The following is a 15664-nucleotide window of genomic DNA, read 5'->3' as shown; positions in this document are numbered from 1 at the left end:
TGCAAGAGTTTTATAACAATATTTAATTGTGTTGAAATAGCACAATGCTGAGAAATGAGAATCAGGGCATTCATGCTAGAGCACCTTATTAATGTATGGTCATGAGGCTTTAGGAAAACAGCTATGTGATCGGTGGAATTTAAAAGTAAGCACAAATAAAGCTGCACAGCATTGAATGCAGGTTAATCTTTCATTATTGATCAGCTTCTCCCAGCAAGTCTTAACGTGCACTGAGAATGTCAACTCTTAACAAAGCAAGATTGTCTAGGAATACAGGATACACAGAATATAATAAAAAAAACTCAATTAAATGATTTCATCAAGGGTTCTGGTTGACTGTTAGAACAGTTCAAGCCTCTGTCTCCTTTTCTGAAATCATCTCAAGTCCTCAACTGGGTGCTACTATAGGAAGGAGATCAATATGTCTCCAGCATGCACTAAAAGTAAAGTCAATCTATCAAGGGGGAGGCAATGGCCTAGTTGTATTATCGCTGCACAGTTAATCCAGTGACCCAGACAATGTTCTGGGGACTAGGTTCGAATCCCGCTGCAGCAGATGGTGGAATTTGAATTCAATAAATATCTGGAATTAAGGACTCAATGATGACCATGAATCCATAGATCTATTTACTCCCTAGTGTGTGGAAACAGGCCCTTTGGCCCAACAAGTCCATACTGCCCCTCAGAACATCCCAACCAGACCCATTCCCCAAACCCACATAATCTACACATCCCTGAACACTATGGGCAATTTAGCATGGCCAATCCACCGAGCCTGCACATCTTTGGACTGTGGGAGGAAACCGGAGCACCTGGAGGAAACCCACGCAGGCACGGGGAGAATGTGCAAACTCCACACAGACAGTCACCCGAGGAGGGAAATGAAGCCTGGGCCTCTGGCGTTGTGAGGCAGTAGTGCTAACCACTGAGCCACCGTGCTGCCCTAAATCCATCGATAATTGTTGGGTAAAAACCCAACTGCTTCAGTCACTAATGTCCTTCAGGAAAGGAAGCTGTCATCCTTACCCTGTCTGGCCTACATGTGAGTCCAGACCCACAGCAATGTGGTTGACTCTGCACAATTAGGAATGGGCAATAAATGCTGGCCTGGGCATCCCATGAATGAATTTTTAAAAAACTATATCTTTCCATCTACTAACAGTAATACGTACTGAACAATTTTTAGTGTCTTGGTTTGTAGGTTCAGAGATAAGTGCTGCGAGTCGCCTGCAGGCTTCAACAAGAAGTACTGCTGATACACCAAGCACAGCTGGCTCTTCACATTCCGACAGGCTTGTAAGAGTCTGCAATACAACAAATATTCATCAAGAAAAAACAAAAAAGAAACAGATATATCAAAATATAATCCGTTATTTCACAGATACTGGAGTAATTCACGTCCACATGCGTCAATACCTGGACAACATTCAGGCTTGGACTGTTCAGTGGCAAATAAGATTGACATCAATCAAGTGCTAGGCAATGACCATCTTCAGCAAGAGAGAATATTACCATTTCCATTTAATGTTCAATAGCAATTGCCATTGCTGAATCCCCTGTTACCAACATCCTAGGGTTACATACTGACCAGAAACTGTACTGCCATTTAAACACCAAGGCTACAAAAGCAGGTCAGAGGCTGCGAATTCTGCAGAGAATGATTCACCTCCTGTTTCCCAAAACATGTCCACCATCTAAGAGGCCCAAGTCAACAGTGTGTTGAAAATCTCTCCACTTGCCCATCGAGCGCACTGGCAATAACACTCAACAAAGCCAACACCATTCAGGACAAGGTGTGGAGCTGGATGAACACAGCAGGACAAGCAGCATCAGAGGAGCAGGAATGCTGACGTTTCAGGCCTAGACCCTTCTTCAGGAATGACTGGACCCTTCTGAAGAAGGGTCTAGGCCCAAAACGTCAGATTTCCTGCTCCTCTGATGCTGCTAGGCCTGCTGTGTTCATCCAGCTCCACACCTTGTTATGTCAGATTCTCCAGCATTTGCAGTTCCTACTATCTCTGAAACCATTCAAGACAGGACAGTTTGATTGATTCCTCCATCCACCATTTTCAACATTGACGGTCTCCACCACTGAAGCAAGGTCGCAACAGTGAGTACCATCTACAAGATACACCCACCAAGGCTACTGTGACAGCACCTTCCAAATTCAGGAAACCACCCCCCCGCCCCAACTAGAGGAGCACAGTTCACAGATACATGGGAACACCACCATCAGTAGGTTCCCCTCCAAGCCACATACCGTTTGACTGAGAATTATATCACTATCTGAACTAGCATCAAAAGGGACTACCATTAGCCTCAGTACCTTGCATTAGGGAGAAGGAAAAATGCCAAAATTGGCAACCTTTACCACTAGTTGGCGCCCTTAACGAGAACGTGCACAACAGGTGGAGGCAGGAATTGGCTCAGTTTGTTGGAAGGCCATATGGCTGACTAGCACTCAATGTGACAGCACTGTCCAAATACACTGTGTCTAGTTTATTTCTGCATTCAAATCATCACCGATAGAGTTTGAGTACTGTTGGAGTGGAAGACATTTAAAAGGACACAGCTAAGATGGTTCCCTTGCATTTATACTCACTCTTGAGAATTTCCAGCATCAGATTTGGAAAATGCTTTGTTCTTGAAGTCCGCCCAGGCAGATTGCAACTAAAGTGAACGTTGAAAAGCACACAGTGTATTTAACAATTTATTGACACAAATAATACAAAACAGTGGAAAAATTACAACTTGAATAGAGTGAAGGTAGTCAATAGCTATCCTTACAGTACTGTCGATGAACACCAGAATATTAACACATTATACAGTGCCATCAGCATGTAAAGAATTAGCACAATATGAGACAGTTTTCTGAAGAAGCTCAAACTGTACAAATTCTTACCTCACATTTGCCATTCTTTTCTGCTACATTTGACAAACCAGAGAAGTTCAGTTTGGAATTACCTAGCCACAAATTCTTGCTCTGTTTAGACTGTTTTTCCGTTTGTTCATATATAACACAGAAATTGCTGGAAACACTTTGGTCTGGAAGAAAAATTAATTAACTTAAAACACTGGCATTCTTTCTTTCTCCATATTTGCTGCCAGACCAGCTGAGTTTTTAACCAGCATTTTCTGTGTCTATTTGAGATTTCAATCAACCACAGTTTTTGTTTGACCACACTCATGAACTTGACACTAACCAGCACTATGGCCCTGTACCAAGATTTTGCTATAACCGATCATCACTCCACAACTTTACCTGGTGTTTCTGGGCTCCGACAGCCTTTACAAACTTCTCCATCCTCTGACGGAGGTCAGGCATGTTAGGGTAGACGCGAGAAGAGTGACCAAGCTCCTGTCCATCACTTAGCTTGGCCTCTAGAACAGTGAATGCATCCAACAGGTGATACAGAGATGCTGCAACGTGACTGGACGACACCTGCCAGTATTGAAACAAAACATAAACTGGTGTACTCAGGATAAAATAATCTTACTGACTATCAGGTGGGGAGCTGTTGAAAGTGTCCAGGCAGATCATGCACGAGTCAAATAGAAACATTCTTTGTTGGTGCACTTTCAGTCCCCGTCATTCTATTACACTATATCCACAAATTCATCTTCAGATGCTGGAGAATCCGAGATAACAAAGTGTGGAGCTGGATGAACACAGCAGGCCAAGCAGCATCTTAGGAGCACAAAAGCTGACGTTTCGGGCCTAGACCCTTCATCAGAAAAAGCTTTTTCTGATGAAGGGTCTAGGCCCGAAACGTCAGCTTTTGTGCTCCTAAGATGCTGCTTGGCCTGCTGTGTTCATCCAGCTCCACACTTTGTTATCCTCGACAAATTCAATTCAAGGACCCATAAACTAAAGGCAAAGCCAGCATTAGGACCATTTGATTTTATAACAAAGACCAACAACTCCACATATTGGTGCAAAAAAAACTTTTGAAATTAATTAATTAAATGGACTATTCCCCTCAAAATGGAACTGTCATAATCATTGACCTTTCGAACCTGCTTCTCTCAACCAGGAAAAAATAAATAAAGCAAGGCAATAAATGATTTACACAGCAACTGACTTATTTTCATCTTCTTACATCAACTGGTCTCCATGTAAGAGATTTACCCAATTTCCATTCTCATGTTTAGAGGGAGCCTCAATAAACAGCGTGAAAGATAAGCACTTTCTCAGAAAGTAGGAGAGATAATTTTCAGGTACAGCCCTAGTGATTTTCGCATGACATTGCATTAGTTGGACCATTGGAAATGATGTAAAGCTCTGTAGTTCCTGGAGCAAGATCCTCATCTAGTGGCAAAAGTGCACAGTTACAATACTGAACACAGACTGGGCTCCATTCTATAAGCAGGACTTGGTGAAAATAAAGAGGGTAGGTACAGATTTACAAAGGTACTACCTACTACAAAGAAATGCAAAGAGCAATTTGAAACAGGAGGACTGTCTAGATTAGGCTAGAAGAAGTTGTGGAATAGTTTCATGGATGTTTTCAATTATGAAAGGGTGGAAAACAGTCGATAAATGTTGTTCCTGGTAGTTTGGGAGCCCACAGTGGTGCACAATTAAGTATACCACAATTAAAACAGAAATTAGGAATAATGTTGCTCAGAAGACACAAGGTTGGGAGGCTGGAATCTACCACCAAAATTAGATATTGAAACAATGAATTTTAAAGCTGGAGTGATGGTTTTACTGTGGTGATGCCCAAACAAGGAGTGAATAGTACACGCTGTAAAGCAAATATATTACAAATGTTACTCTCACCTTCGTAAGCAGAACCAGAGAGATCCCGGGCCACAGGGATAAGCAGTACATGTTGTGAGGCATCATGGGGCAGTAATTATCCTTTAGACTGGCATCAAGGAAAACTCGTTTGGGGACAAAACCCCTGAAAGGAAGTGATGCCTGCAGGGTCTCTTCTGTAACCTGAAGTCAGGAAACAGGGCATTATCCTGTGAAGACCACATTCTCCCAAACAGAACAGCCACAACTCAGAGAAAAAGAAGTTGCATCTTACACTGGTTATTAGCTTCAGATAGTAATGACCCCAGACACCAACATGTGTAACGTGATTTCTATCAGGAGTCACTGGATAGCAATTAGCAACAGGAAGATGGGCTATCTTTGCTTTCCTAGCTATAGGCACCAAGCATAATTACAATAGGTCTATTGCTAACATAGTTAGAGCAGTAGTCAAACCAACAGCCATACAGGAAAAACACAACAGGTATGACAGCACCCGTGGTGAGAACTCAGAGTTAACATTTCGGGTCGAGTGGCCCTTCCTCACATGCTCTCTTATTCTAGAAACAAATTTTGTCTGGATTCAAACAATGTATTGCACAATCTTTCCCCAGTGTCTGACTTCACAGTTCTATTATCAACATTTGACAACTTTAACAATTTGTTCTTAGTTTGTCTCCACAGTTTTTGTTTGGAGACATAGAACATAGAACAGTATAGCACAGTACCAGCCCTTTGGCCCACGATGTTGTGCCAAGGTTTTACCCAAAACCTAGGGTCTATCTAACCTCTCTGCTACCTTATACTATCATCCACATGTCTATCTAATAGCCGCTTAAATGTCTCTGATGAGGCTGACTCCACTGCCCTCTCCGGCAATGCATTTCACACCCTGACCACTCTCTGAGTAAAGAACCTACCTCTGATGTCTCCCCAATATCTACTTCCTTTCACTTTAAAACTATGTCTCCTTGTAACAGCTACCTCCACCCTATCTATTCCTCTGATCAATTTGTACACCTCTATCAAGTCACCTCTCATCCTTCGTCGTTCTAGCTCTCTCAACCTTTCCTCGTGAGGCCTTTCCTCCATTCCAGGCAACTACCTGGTAAATCTCCTCTGCACCTTTTCCAATGCTTCCTCATTTTTCCTGTAATGAAGTGGCCAGAACTGGACACAATACTCTGGAGGCGGCCAAACCAGGCTTTTGTACAGCTGGAGCATAACTTCACTGCTCTTGAACTCAATCCCTTTATTAATGAAAGCTAAGACACCATACGTCGCCTTAACAACTCTATCCAGCTGGGTGGCAGCTTTCAGGGAACTGTGAATATGAACCCCAAGATCCCTCTGCTCCTCCACAATGCCAAGAATCTTTCCATTAACCCCGTATTCTGCTTTCAAGTTTGTCCTTCCAAAATGAATCATCTCACACTTTTCAGGGTTACACTCTATCTGCCATTTCTTGGCCCAGCTCTGCAACCTATCAAAGTCCCTTTGTAACCTAGAATAGCCTTCTGCACTGTCCACAACTCAATCCACCTTCGTATCATCCGTGAACTTACTAATCCACCCTTCCACTCCTTCATCCAAATCATTTACAAAAATCACAAATAGAAGAGGACCCAGAACAAATCTTTGTAGTACACCACTCGTAACTGAGCACCATGTTGAATATTTTCCGTCCGCTACCTCCCTTTGTCTTCTAAGGATCAGCCAATTCTGAATCCAATCTGACACATTTCCCCCTATCCCATGCCTCCTTACCTTCTGCATGAGCCTACCATGGGGAACCTTATCAAACGCCTTACTTAAATCCGTGTAAACTACATCCACTGCTCCACCTTCATCCACGTGTTTGGTCACCTCTTCAAAGGATTGTATGACGTTGGTGAGGCATGAACTACCCCTCACAAATCCGTGCTGACTATCATGAATCAAACGGTGCCTTTCCAAGTGATCATAAATCCTGTCTCTCAGAGCCCTTTCCAATAATTTGCCCACGACTAATGTAACACTAAGAGGCTGTAATTTTCGGGGTTATCCCTGCTCCCTTTTTTGAACAAGGGACATTTGCCTCTCTCCAATCTTCTGGCACTATACCCGTGAACAGAAAGGACGAAAAGATCATCGCCAAAGGCCCTGCGATCTAGTCCCTCGCTTCCCATAGAATCCATGGTGAAATCCCATCATTCCCGGGGGACTTATCTATCTTCATCTTCCTCAGAATTCCTAGCACATCTTCTTTACTAACATTGACCTCCTCTAGCCTATCTGCCTGTTTCACAACGTCCTCCTCTACAACTAGGTCTCTCTCAGTTGTGAATTCTGAAGAAAAGTATTCATTAAGGACCTCTCCCATCTCTTTAGGCTCTGTGCACAAACTCCCTTTACAATCCTTGATCGGCCCTACCCTATCTCTGGTCATTCTCTTGTTCTGCAAATACGTGTAAAAAGTCTTGGAGTTTTCCTTGATCCTATCCACCAAGGTTTTCTCATGTCCCCTTGTGGCTCTGCTAAGTCCTTTCTTCCGTTCCTTCCTGGCTAACTTGTATCCCTCTCGAGCCTTTTCCGTTCCTCTTTTCATAAACCTTACATAAGCATCCTTCTTCCTCTTCAGACAGACAGTCCTGCTGACTTTAAGCCGGCTTTTCATAAACTGAATAAAAAGCGAAAGAACTGTGGATACTGTAAATCAGGAACGAAAACAGAAGTTGCTGGAAAAGCTCAGCAGGTCTGACAGCATCTGTGAAGGAAAACAAACAGAGTTAACGTTTCAGATCCGGTGACCCTTCCTCAGAACTTCTGAGGAAGGGTCACCGGACCCGAAACGTTAACTCTGCTTGTTTTTTTTCCTTCCCAGATACAGCCAGACCCGCTGAGCTTTTCCAGCAACTTTGTTTTTGTTTTCATAAACTGAACCCACCTAGAACAGTAGGTAAAAACTGAAAGAACTGTGGATGTGGTAACTCAGAGACAAAAACAGAAATTGCTGGGAAAGCTCAGGTCTGGCAGCATCTGAGGAGTTGACATTTCAAGTCAAATAACCCCTCCTCTTCACTCGACCGGAAATGTTAATTCCGATTTCTCTCCACAGATGCTGCCAGACTTGTTGAGCTTTGCCAGCTATTTTATTTTCGTCTGATTTACAGCATCTGCAGTTCATTCTGTTTTTAAACCAATAACCTTGCTTTTCTCTGTTTTAGCTACAAGAGGGCAATTGTGAAATTGAGGCACTTTTTAATATGGGCTTTGAAAGGTGGAAGAAAACCCCAACAGCACCTCCTCCCCCATCCCACACCCCACCCAGGCCGAATTCTACCTTTGAACTTACTATAGGCCAACTGAGTAGCTCTCACAGGGAGCTCCTGCAGCGACATCAGCATTCTAAGATATTTAAACAATGGCAATGTGCTGTTTTATTTGCAAATTATCACTTTGAAGCTCCTTTAAATCATTCACTTCAAACCTGAAACATTTGTGTTGGGTTCCTACATCATTTCAAACCTCTGTTTTAATACCTATAAATGACCGCTATCTGTAGACTCAAGGGCCACTCATTGTTGGGTATAGTGATGCTCAATTCACATCAGCTTAAAAGCCTGCCCTATGACCTTACTACAGAAACAACATGACAGGTTCCAATAACAACAAGCGAGAGGAATTTCCTACTGCCTACCTGGACAATGGAGTCGGTGAACTGGGATGTACATGAACTGCTCTCCACTGACTCTTCTGAAGTTGTGGTGGGGGGGGTGGGGGGGAAGAAAAGAAAGATACCAATCTGAACAGACATACAATTACAATCAGAACAAAATGGCTGAAGAAGTGGAAAATAATATAAACAGTTTCAAATAAAAATCTGAGGTATACAGACTTTATATAGGCATTTTCTACAGAAAGCATCTTTTTCACTGCAAGCAGTATTTGTTACATAGATATGAGGGGCAACTTCTCTTTTTGAAACAGGTTGATTCATATGTGGAATGAACTGTCAGAGAAAGTGGTGGAAGTACAGTTACAACATCTAAAAGTTATTTGATAAGTACATGAGTAGAAAAGGTTTGGAGGGATATGGGCGAAACGCAGGCAGGTGGGACTAGTTTTGTTTAGGAACATAGTCAGCATGGACTGGTTGGACTGAAAGGTCTGTTTCCATGCTGTACGACTCTGACAATAAAATGTGAGGCTGCAGCCTAATGGTATCAATGTGGACTTCACCAGTTTCCAAATCTCCCCTTCCCCTACTGCATCCCTAAACCAGCCCAGTTCGTCCCCTCCCCCCACCGCACCACACAACCAGCCCAGCTCTTCCCCCCCACCCACTGCATCCCAAAACCAGTCCAACCCGTCTCTGCCTCCCTAACCGGTTCTTCCTCTCACCCATCCCTTCCTCCCATCCCAATCCGCACCCCCATCTACCTACTAACCTCATCCCACCTCCTTGACCTGTCCGTCTTCCCTGGACTGACCTATCCCCTCCCTACCTCCCCACCTATACTCTCTCCACCTATCTTCTTTACTCTCCATCTTCGGTCCGCCTCCCCCTCTCTCCCTATTTATTCCAGTTCCCTCTCCCCATCCCCCTCTCTGATGAAGGGTCTAGGCCCTAAACGTCAGCTTTTGTGCTCCTGAGATGCTGCTTGGCCTGCTGTGTTCATCCAGCCTCACATTTTATTATCTTGGAATTCTCCAGCATCTGCAGTTCCCATTATCTCTGTACGACTCTGACGCTGGCTCTAACTGTGAGACCCAGGCAGCAAAGTGCACTCAGAGATTAATAACTCACATCAAAACACTTATCTTAGGTAAAAAATGCCAAGCTTGCGACAAACACATCATATGTATTGCAATCCCTGGTCAACAGGATAATTATTGACTACAGAGGCAGAGATAGAGAACGCAGCAGCCAACACTCATGGCTAACACTGCAACAGTGAAGACTCTGAGACACATTTTAGCAACACTTTTCTTTCCTGTTCAGCTCTTCATTGGCGTACAGCCAATACTAATAAATACTCATCAAAACTGTCAAGCTGTGATTGGAGAAACTAGACATACTGCAGCTCGTAACTCACCTCCTGACTCCCTCAAAACCTGTCCACTACCTACAAGGCACAAGTCAGGAGTGTGATGGAATACTGCCCACTTGCCTGGATGAGTGCATTTCCAACAACACTCACAAAGTTGATATCATCCAGGACAAAGCAACCCACTTGACTGCTGCTACATCCACAAGCATCCACACTCTCCGCCACCGATGCTCAGTAGCAGCAGCGTGTACCACTTACAAGATGCAATGCAGAAATTCACCAAGGCTCACGAGACACCACCTTCCAAACCCATGACCACTACCATCTGGAAGAACAAAGGCAGAAGACACATGGGAACACCATCATCTGCAAATTTCCCTCCAAGCCACATCATCCTGACTTGGAAATATATCACTGTTCCCTCACTGTCACTGGGTCAAAGTCATGGAACTCCCTCCCTAACAGGTCTGTGAAACTACCTACACCAAATGAACTGCAGCAGTTCAGGAAGACAGCTTACCATCTTGCTCTCAAAGGCAATTCAGGATAGGTTATAAATACTGGTCCAGACAGTGATTCCCCAATCCCATTAACAAATTTAAAAAAAGTCTGTCATCTCTGGGATCACCCGATGGTGTCCCTTCAGTTTTGATAGATTCAAAGGAATGCTCTGCAATTACTGACTTTTTCAAAATGTGTATGGGTGCTGTGATTCCCTTTTGATGATCAAGATACCGCAAAACACAGCAAATAGAGAAAGAGTCCTAATGCAGCTTTGTTCTTGGAGTTAGTCCATACATACCTTCTCCATGTGCACCAGGTGACAATTCAGTAGCATAAACCTCTTCATTTTCTGGGGTATTCTCCAGATCCTATGAGCAAGCAATTTATCAGACTAGCAGATTAAGTTATCATCATTTAGAGTGAGACATATTTTAACAATTTTTTTTGGATTATTGCACCATTAAGGTGAGGGATGAGACTCTTTTTATTCTGGTGTCAGTTTTCAACACTGCAAGGTTCTCCCCAACTTCACAAAAGCAAATCCCAGCAATCCCCCTCCTCCACTGCACCACTGCTCACGCAGCAGTCGACCTGTGGTCTTTCACAGTGAAATTACAAGTGCCAAGCCACCAATGACGTTGTGAGCCCCATCCCTCACCAAAACAAGACTTTGACATCAAAAACAATGCATGAGGAACTTCCAATGATCAGTCAGGATTTGATCACTTGGAGACAATAAGGATTGCAAATGTTGAAAGCCAGAGTCTGTAGGTGTGAGGGTGGAAAAGCACAGCAGGTCAGACAGCATCCAAGGAGCAGGAATGTCAACGCTTTGGCCCGAAACACTGACTTAAGTCCTCCTCGGATGCTGTCAAATCTGCTGTGCTTTTCCAGCCTCACACTATAGACTCTACAATTTGAACATCTTATCTAACAGGTGAGCGAGTTGCATGTATCTCACCATATCACCTTTCCTCACACTATTAAAGATTTGGAAAGTAAATTTAAATTTAGCATTCCATTAGCTCCTGGAACTTAAGCTTCATCCCGATTTAGGAACTTACTGTGAATTGACAATGCAGGTTCACGAGACAGTCTGCATGCTTGGTTGGTATTTATTGAATTTTCTGTTTTATCCCACTATCAAACTCATGAAGAGGCTTAGCAGACCACAGACTGAAGCCCTACCTTGACAGTCAGAGCTTCTAAGTCACTGTCACTTGGGCATAGATCTTGTGCAATCAGAATGAGTAATAGCAAGTCTGAAGTTCTCAGGGAGCTGGCATTACGGCTGTGGGGTGGATAGATAGAGAAGACAGTAAGTAGGTATTTCTAGAAAATAAATAAACATGGTGATTAGATATTAAGTATTCAATTTGAATCAATAATCTTGCATAATTGCCAGTTTTTAAATACAAAATTCAGTGAGCATGTACTGTTTATGTTACATCTTTATGCAAATTAACATGACTTTCAAATCTGGAGGTATAATGTATAACGCTTCGCTTAAGTGAGTCCATGTTCACAGTGACCATATTCAACCACACATTGTGCTCAGATGGGAATGTAACTGGAACACTGGACTGGGGAACAGCATCACAGTGACCTGGTTGAGATGTGCCCAGTTATGCTCGTGAACGAAACGAGCTCATGTGGGTGAGGTACCAAACGACGTGGAAGAGTCAAAAGGAAAGCTGGGGCAAAAAAAAAACCAATGGGTGACCTGAAGCTTATTAAAATGTGAGTAATCTCAAAAGTTAGCAGTTGTAGCACCTGCTTCCCCACTTGGTTATTATTTCATTTAATTTATGTTATCAAACTAACTCATTTGCTCTCTTATAACTGTAAAGTAATACCTTCTAGGCTAGAGACGAAGTTTGAAAGAGTGCAGAGAAAACAGGATGAAGCTTTAACTGACAAAACTTTAAAAATACAAGCTCCTGATTATAATCTCAAACAAAAAAACATGTTGTGTTATACCATGTGAATATTTATAGACCTTCACAAGACACTGACACGCATCTCTCTTTCTTTTCCTTTCGCCATCCCAGGGCTCTTTTCAAGAGACTGGTACTTTCTTAGGTACAGTTCAATAGATGATCGCCAGGCCATTTAAAGCATTCCATGATTTTTTTCATTGATATGTCCGAGTCATTGACATATAAGCACATATGACGAGTCTTAGGACTGCTCATACATTTGAACCTCAGCTGGGTCCAATCCTTTTTCCTCACCTGATAACTAGATACTCTAAACAGGAGTAACTGAGTGGCAATGAAGCAGAGAAAATATTGCCAATTACTTCCTTCCTAATCCAGGGATGACAAGCCCAAAGTAATTTCCCTACCAGAACCATGGATGAAATCAATTAACTACGAACAAGACAGAGACAAATGGAGGTTTCTCCAGCCTTGTGCAGTTCAGCTACTCACTAAAATAAGCATTTTGATATGAAAACAAGACAGAACACAATTTGTCACAAAACACATCACCTTGAAAAGAATGCCAGAAGTTTAGTGTGTACTAGGATAAAAGTGTGCACCACTTCCTCATTCGCCCTCTCCATGCTGCTGTTTATCTGCTGGACTACCTGTCGATCCAAAAACTCAATGCACTGTTCGCATAACTGAGGGTGGATCAGTCGCTCCACAGCCTAATGAAAGAAAACACTGGGTCAGTATTAGTGCAGAGCTCCTCTTGCTGCCCGACTCCTCCTGCAAATACCTCACTGTCTAGCACTATCATTAATTCTGAGTGGTTATACTTCCACATTAAAACCAGAAGCTCATCTTTCTGGTGTTTGTTTTAAGATAGTAAGCCATTTGTGCATGGCGGGGCGACAGCAGGGAGAAGAATGGTAGAAGGACATAGCCAGATCAAATAGTGTTCACATACAAATGCAGAAACAACAAACATTCCTAGCATCACTAAACAGTGCCTGGAATGGGACAATGAATAATGTCTGACATGACTGACAGAGTGCTGTGCTGTTGGTTAGATATTCCTTCAGATGAGACATTAAATCTACCTCCTAGGTGTTTGCAAAAGATCCAGTGCCATTGTTTCAAAGAAGAAATAGCAGGAAAAAGAAGTCCCTAGTGGGAGTAATCCATAAGTCCCACAGTAGGCCCAGTGTAAACCAGGAATACTAGGGACTTGTAATGAAGGTATGACAACAAATCGTGGGTGATTTTAACATGCACATAGACGAGATTGATCAAATTAGCAAGGGTAGACTCAAGGGAGAGTTCAAGAAGTATATGAGAGACTGCTACTTGGTTCACTAATGTCCTTTAGGGAAGCAAACTGCCATCCTTACTTGGTCTGGCCTACATGTGACTCCAGATCCACAACAATGGTTGACTCTTAACTGCCCTCTGGGCAATTAGGGATGGGCAATAAATGCCGGCCGAGACAGCGACATCATCATCCCATGAATAAATAAAGGAGCAATGCATTAGGAAACCAATCAGGTTATTTAAGGCGTGAGTGTGGATGGGATGCTCTTCAGAGAGGCAATGTGGACTTGATGGACCAAATGGCTTGCTTCCACACTGTAAGGATTCTATGATTCTAAATAACCTCACTGTAAAGGATTCTATAATTCCATGACCCTCTAGGGAAGCACGATGGAATTTCAAGTTCAGCCTGAGGACAAGAAACTTTAGTCCCACACTAGTGTTTTTTTTAGGAAACCTGGTCAGCATGGATGTGTTGGGCCGAAGGGCCTGTTTTTGTGCTGTATGGCTGTAAAATGTAATTACGGGCAGTCCCCTGGTTACAAACAGTTCTGTTCTTGAGTACACTTGCTAGTCAATTTGTACACAAGTCAGAACACAGTACAGTATAATCTAAAATAGCAGCTTGCAAGTATATGCAAATATTCTCATGTTGGATATTTAAAGTTAATATTACTATGTGGTTTCACTCACAAGCATGAGTGTTTGTAAGTTGGGGATGCTCTGCACACAGGCATGAAGACAGAGTTTACTCTAATCAACCAGGTAGAAAGACGAAACTACAGGACATCTGGTGAACAGCAGCAGATATTTAAGGAGATACTGAATCATCTAAAATATATGCCAGAGAGGAAAAAAAGTTGTAAGGGGGGAGAAAACATTTATAGATAAGCACACAAGTTAAAGATAATATAAAGGCAAAAACCAAGGCATATCATATCGCAAAGATCAGTGGCAAGCTGGAGGACTGGGATACTTTTAAAGACCAATAACGGGTTACTAAAAAGTATAAAAGGAGCAAAGTTTAATTATGGAAAGAAAATTAGCGCAAAATGTAAAGATGGGCAGCAAAATCTTCGATAATATATAAAAAGAGTAGCTAAAGGGAATATTGGTCTCTTATGGGATGAGATTGGGCACTTAATAACACAGAAATGACAAGAGATACAAAATCAATATTTGTGTCAGTTTTCACAACAGAAGACACTGAAACCATCCTCAACAGTAACAGATGATTCAGAGGTTATAAAAAAAAAGTTAAAACAATTGCTATCACTATGGAGAAAGTACTGACCAAACAATTGGGATTAAAGGTAGACAAGTCCTCAGGGTCTACATCCTAAGGTTCTAAAGGAGCTGGCAACAGACCGAGTCAATACATTGGTTACAATATTTCAAAATTCCTCAAATTCAAGAAAGGTGTGAATGGATTGAAAAAGTGCTAACATAATGCCCTTGTTCAAAACAGAAGTGAAACAGACAGTACAAAAATTCATTACTGTTAGTTTAATGTCTATTCTTGGGAAATTGTTGCATCAATTTTGGAATGGGACAGTTGAAAAGTGTCCCATTCCATTTGGTTAAAGGATTGGTAAACTGGTTGACAAGCTGTAATTACTGGGGTGCCACAAGGTCCATTCCTCAGGCCAAACAATTTTGAATCAACTTTAATGACTCAAATGCTGGGATGGAAGGTATTGTAGCAACTTTGCAAATGACCTTAAAATAGGTGGCGAGTTAGGTTGCAACGAAGAAATATACAAATGGGTATGGATAGGTTAGGTGAATGGTCCAAATTTGGCAGGGGGAGTTGAACTTGGATAAGCGTGAGCTTATCCCATTTTGGTCGGAAGAATAAAAAGGCAACTTATTATTTAAATAGAAAGAAACTTCAAAATGCTCTAGAGCAGAGGGATCTGGGTATCTTCATGTACGAGTGTCAGCAAGTTAGTGTGCAGGCAAAAGGAGGGAAAATGGAATGTTGGGATTTATTGTTAAAGGAATGGAGTGTAAAAGTAAGGAAGTGTTGATGCAATTGTACAAGGCATTGGTCAGATCATGTCTGGAGTACTATGTAGAGTTCTGGTCGCTTTACTCAAAGAAGGATGTACTTGTATTGCCGACTG

General features: G+C 42.4%; 1 protein-coding gene across 2 annotated transcripts in view; it reads right to left on the bottom strand.

Annotated features, from left to right (window-relative positions):
• The window catches only part of hps1 (HPS1 biogenesis of lysosomal organelles complex 3 subunit 1), a 38483-nt gene that overhangs the window by 9062 nt on the left and 13757 nt on the right, over window positions 1-15664 (bottom strand). For both annotated transcript variants that reach the window (XM_059653008.1, XM_059653009.1), the window contains exons 5-12: window positions 12792-12952; window positions 11488-11590; window positions 10598-10667; window positions 8442-8497; window positions 4784-4945; window positions 3263-3442; window positions 2603-2670; window positions 1173-1304 (exon numbers count right to left, since the gene is read on the bottom strand). In XM_059653008.1, the coding sequence (XP_059508991.1) occupies window positions 1173-1304; window positions 2603-2670; window positions 3263-3442; window positions 4784-4945; window positions 8442-8497; window positions 10598-10667; window positions 11488-11590; window positions 12792-12952 (932 nt within the window). The remainder of the gene's footprint in view (window positions 1-1172; window positions 1305-2602; window positions 2671-3262; window positions 3443-4783; window positions 4946-8441; window positions 8498-10597; window positions 10668-11487; window positions 11591-12791; window positions 12953-15664) is intronic.

The sequence above is a fragment of the Stegostoma tigrinum genome, chromosome 20 (assembly GCF_030684315.1).
Source record: "Stegostoma tigrinum isolate sSteTig4 chromosome 20, sSteTig4.hap1, whole genome shotgun sequence".
Taxonomy (NCBI): domain Eukaryota; kingdom Metazoa; phylum Chordata; class Chondrichthyes; order Orectolobiformes; family Stegostomatidae; genus Stegostoma; species Stegostoma tigrinum.
The sequence above is the reverse complement of the archived record's forward strand: the minus strand, read 5'-3'. Positions and strand labels throughout refer to the sequence as shown.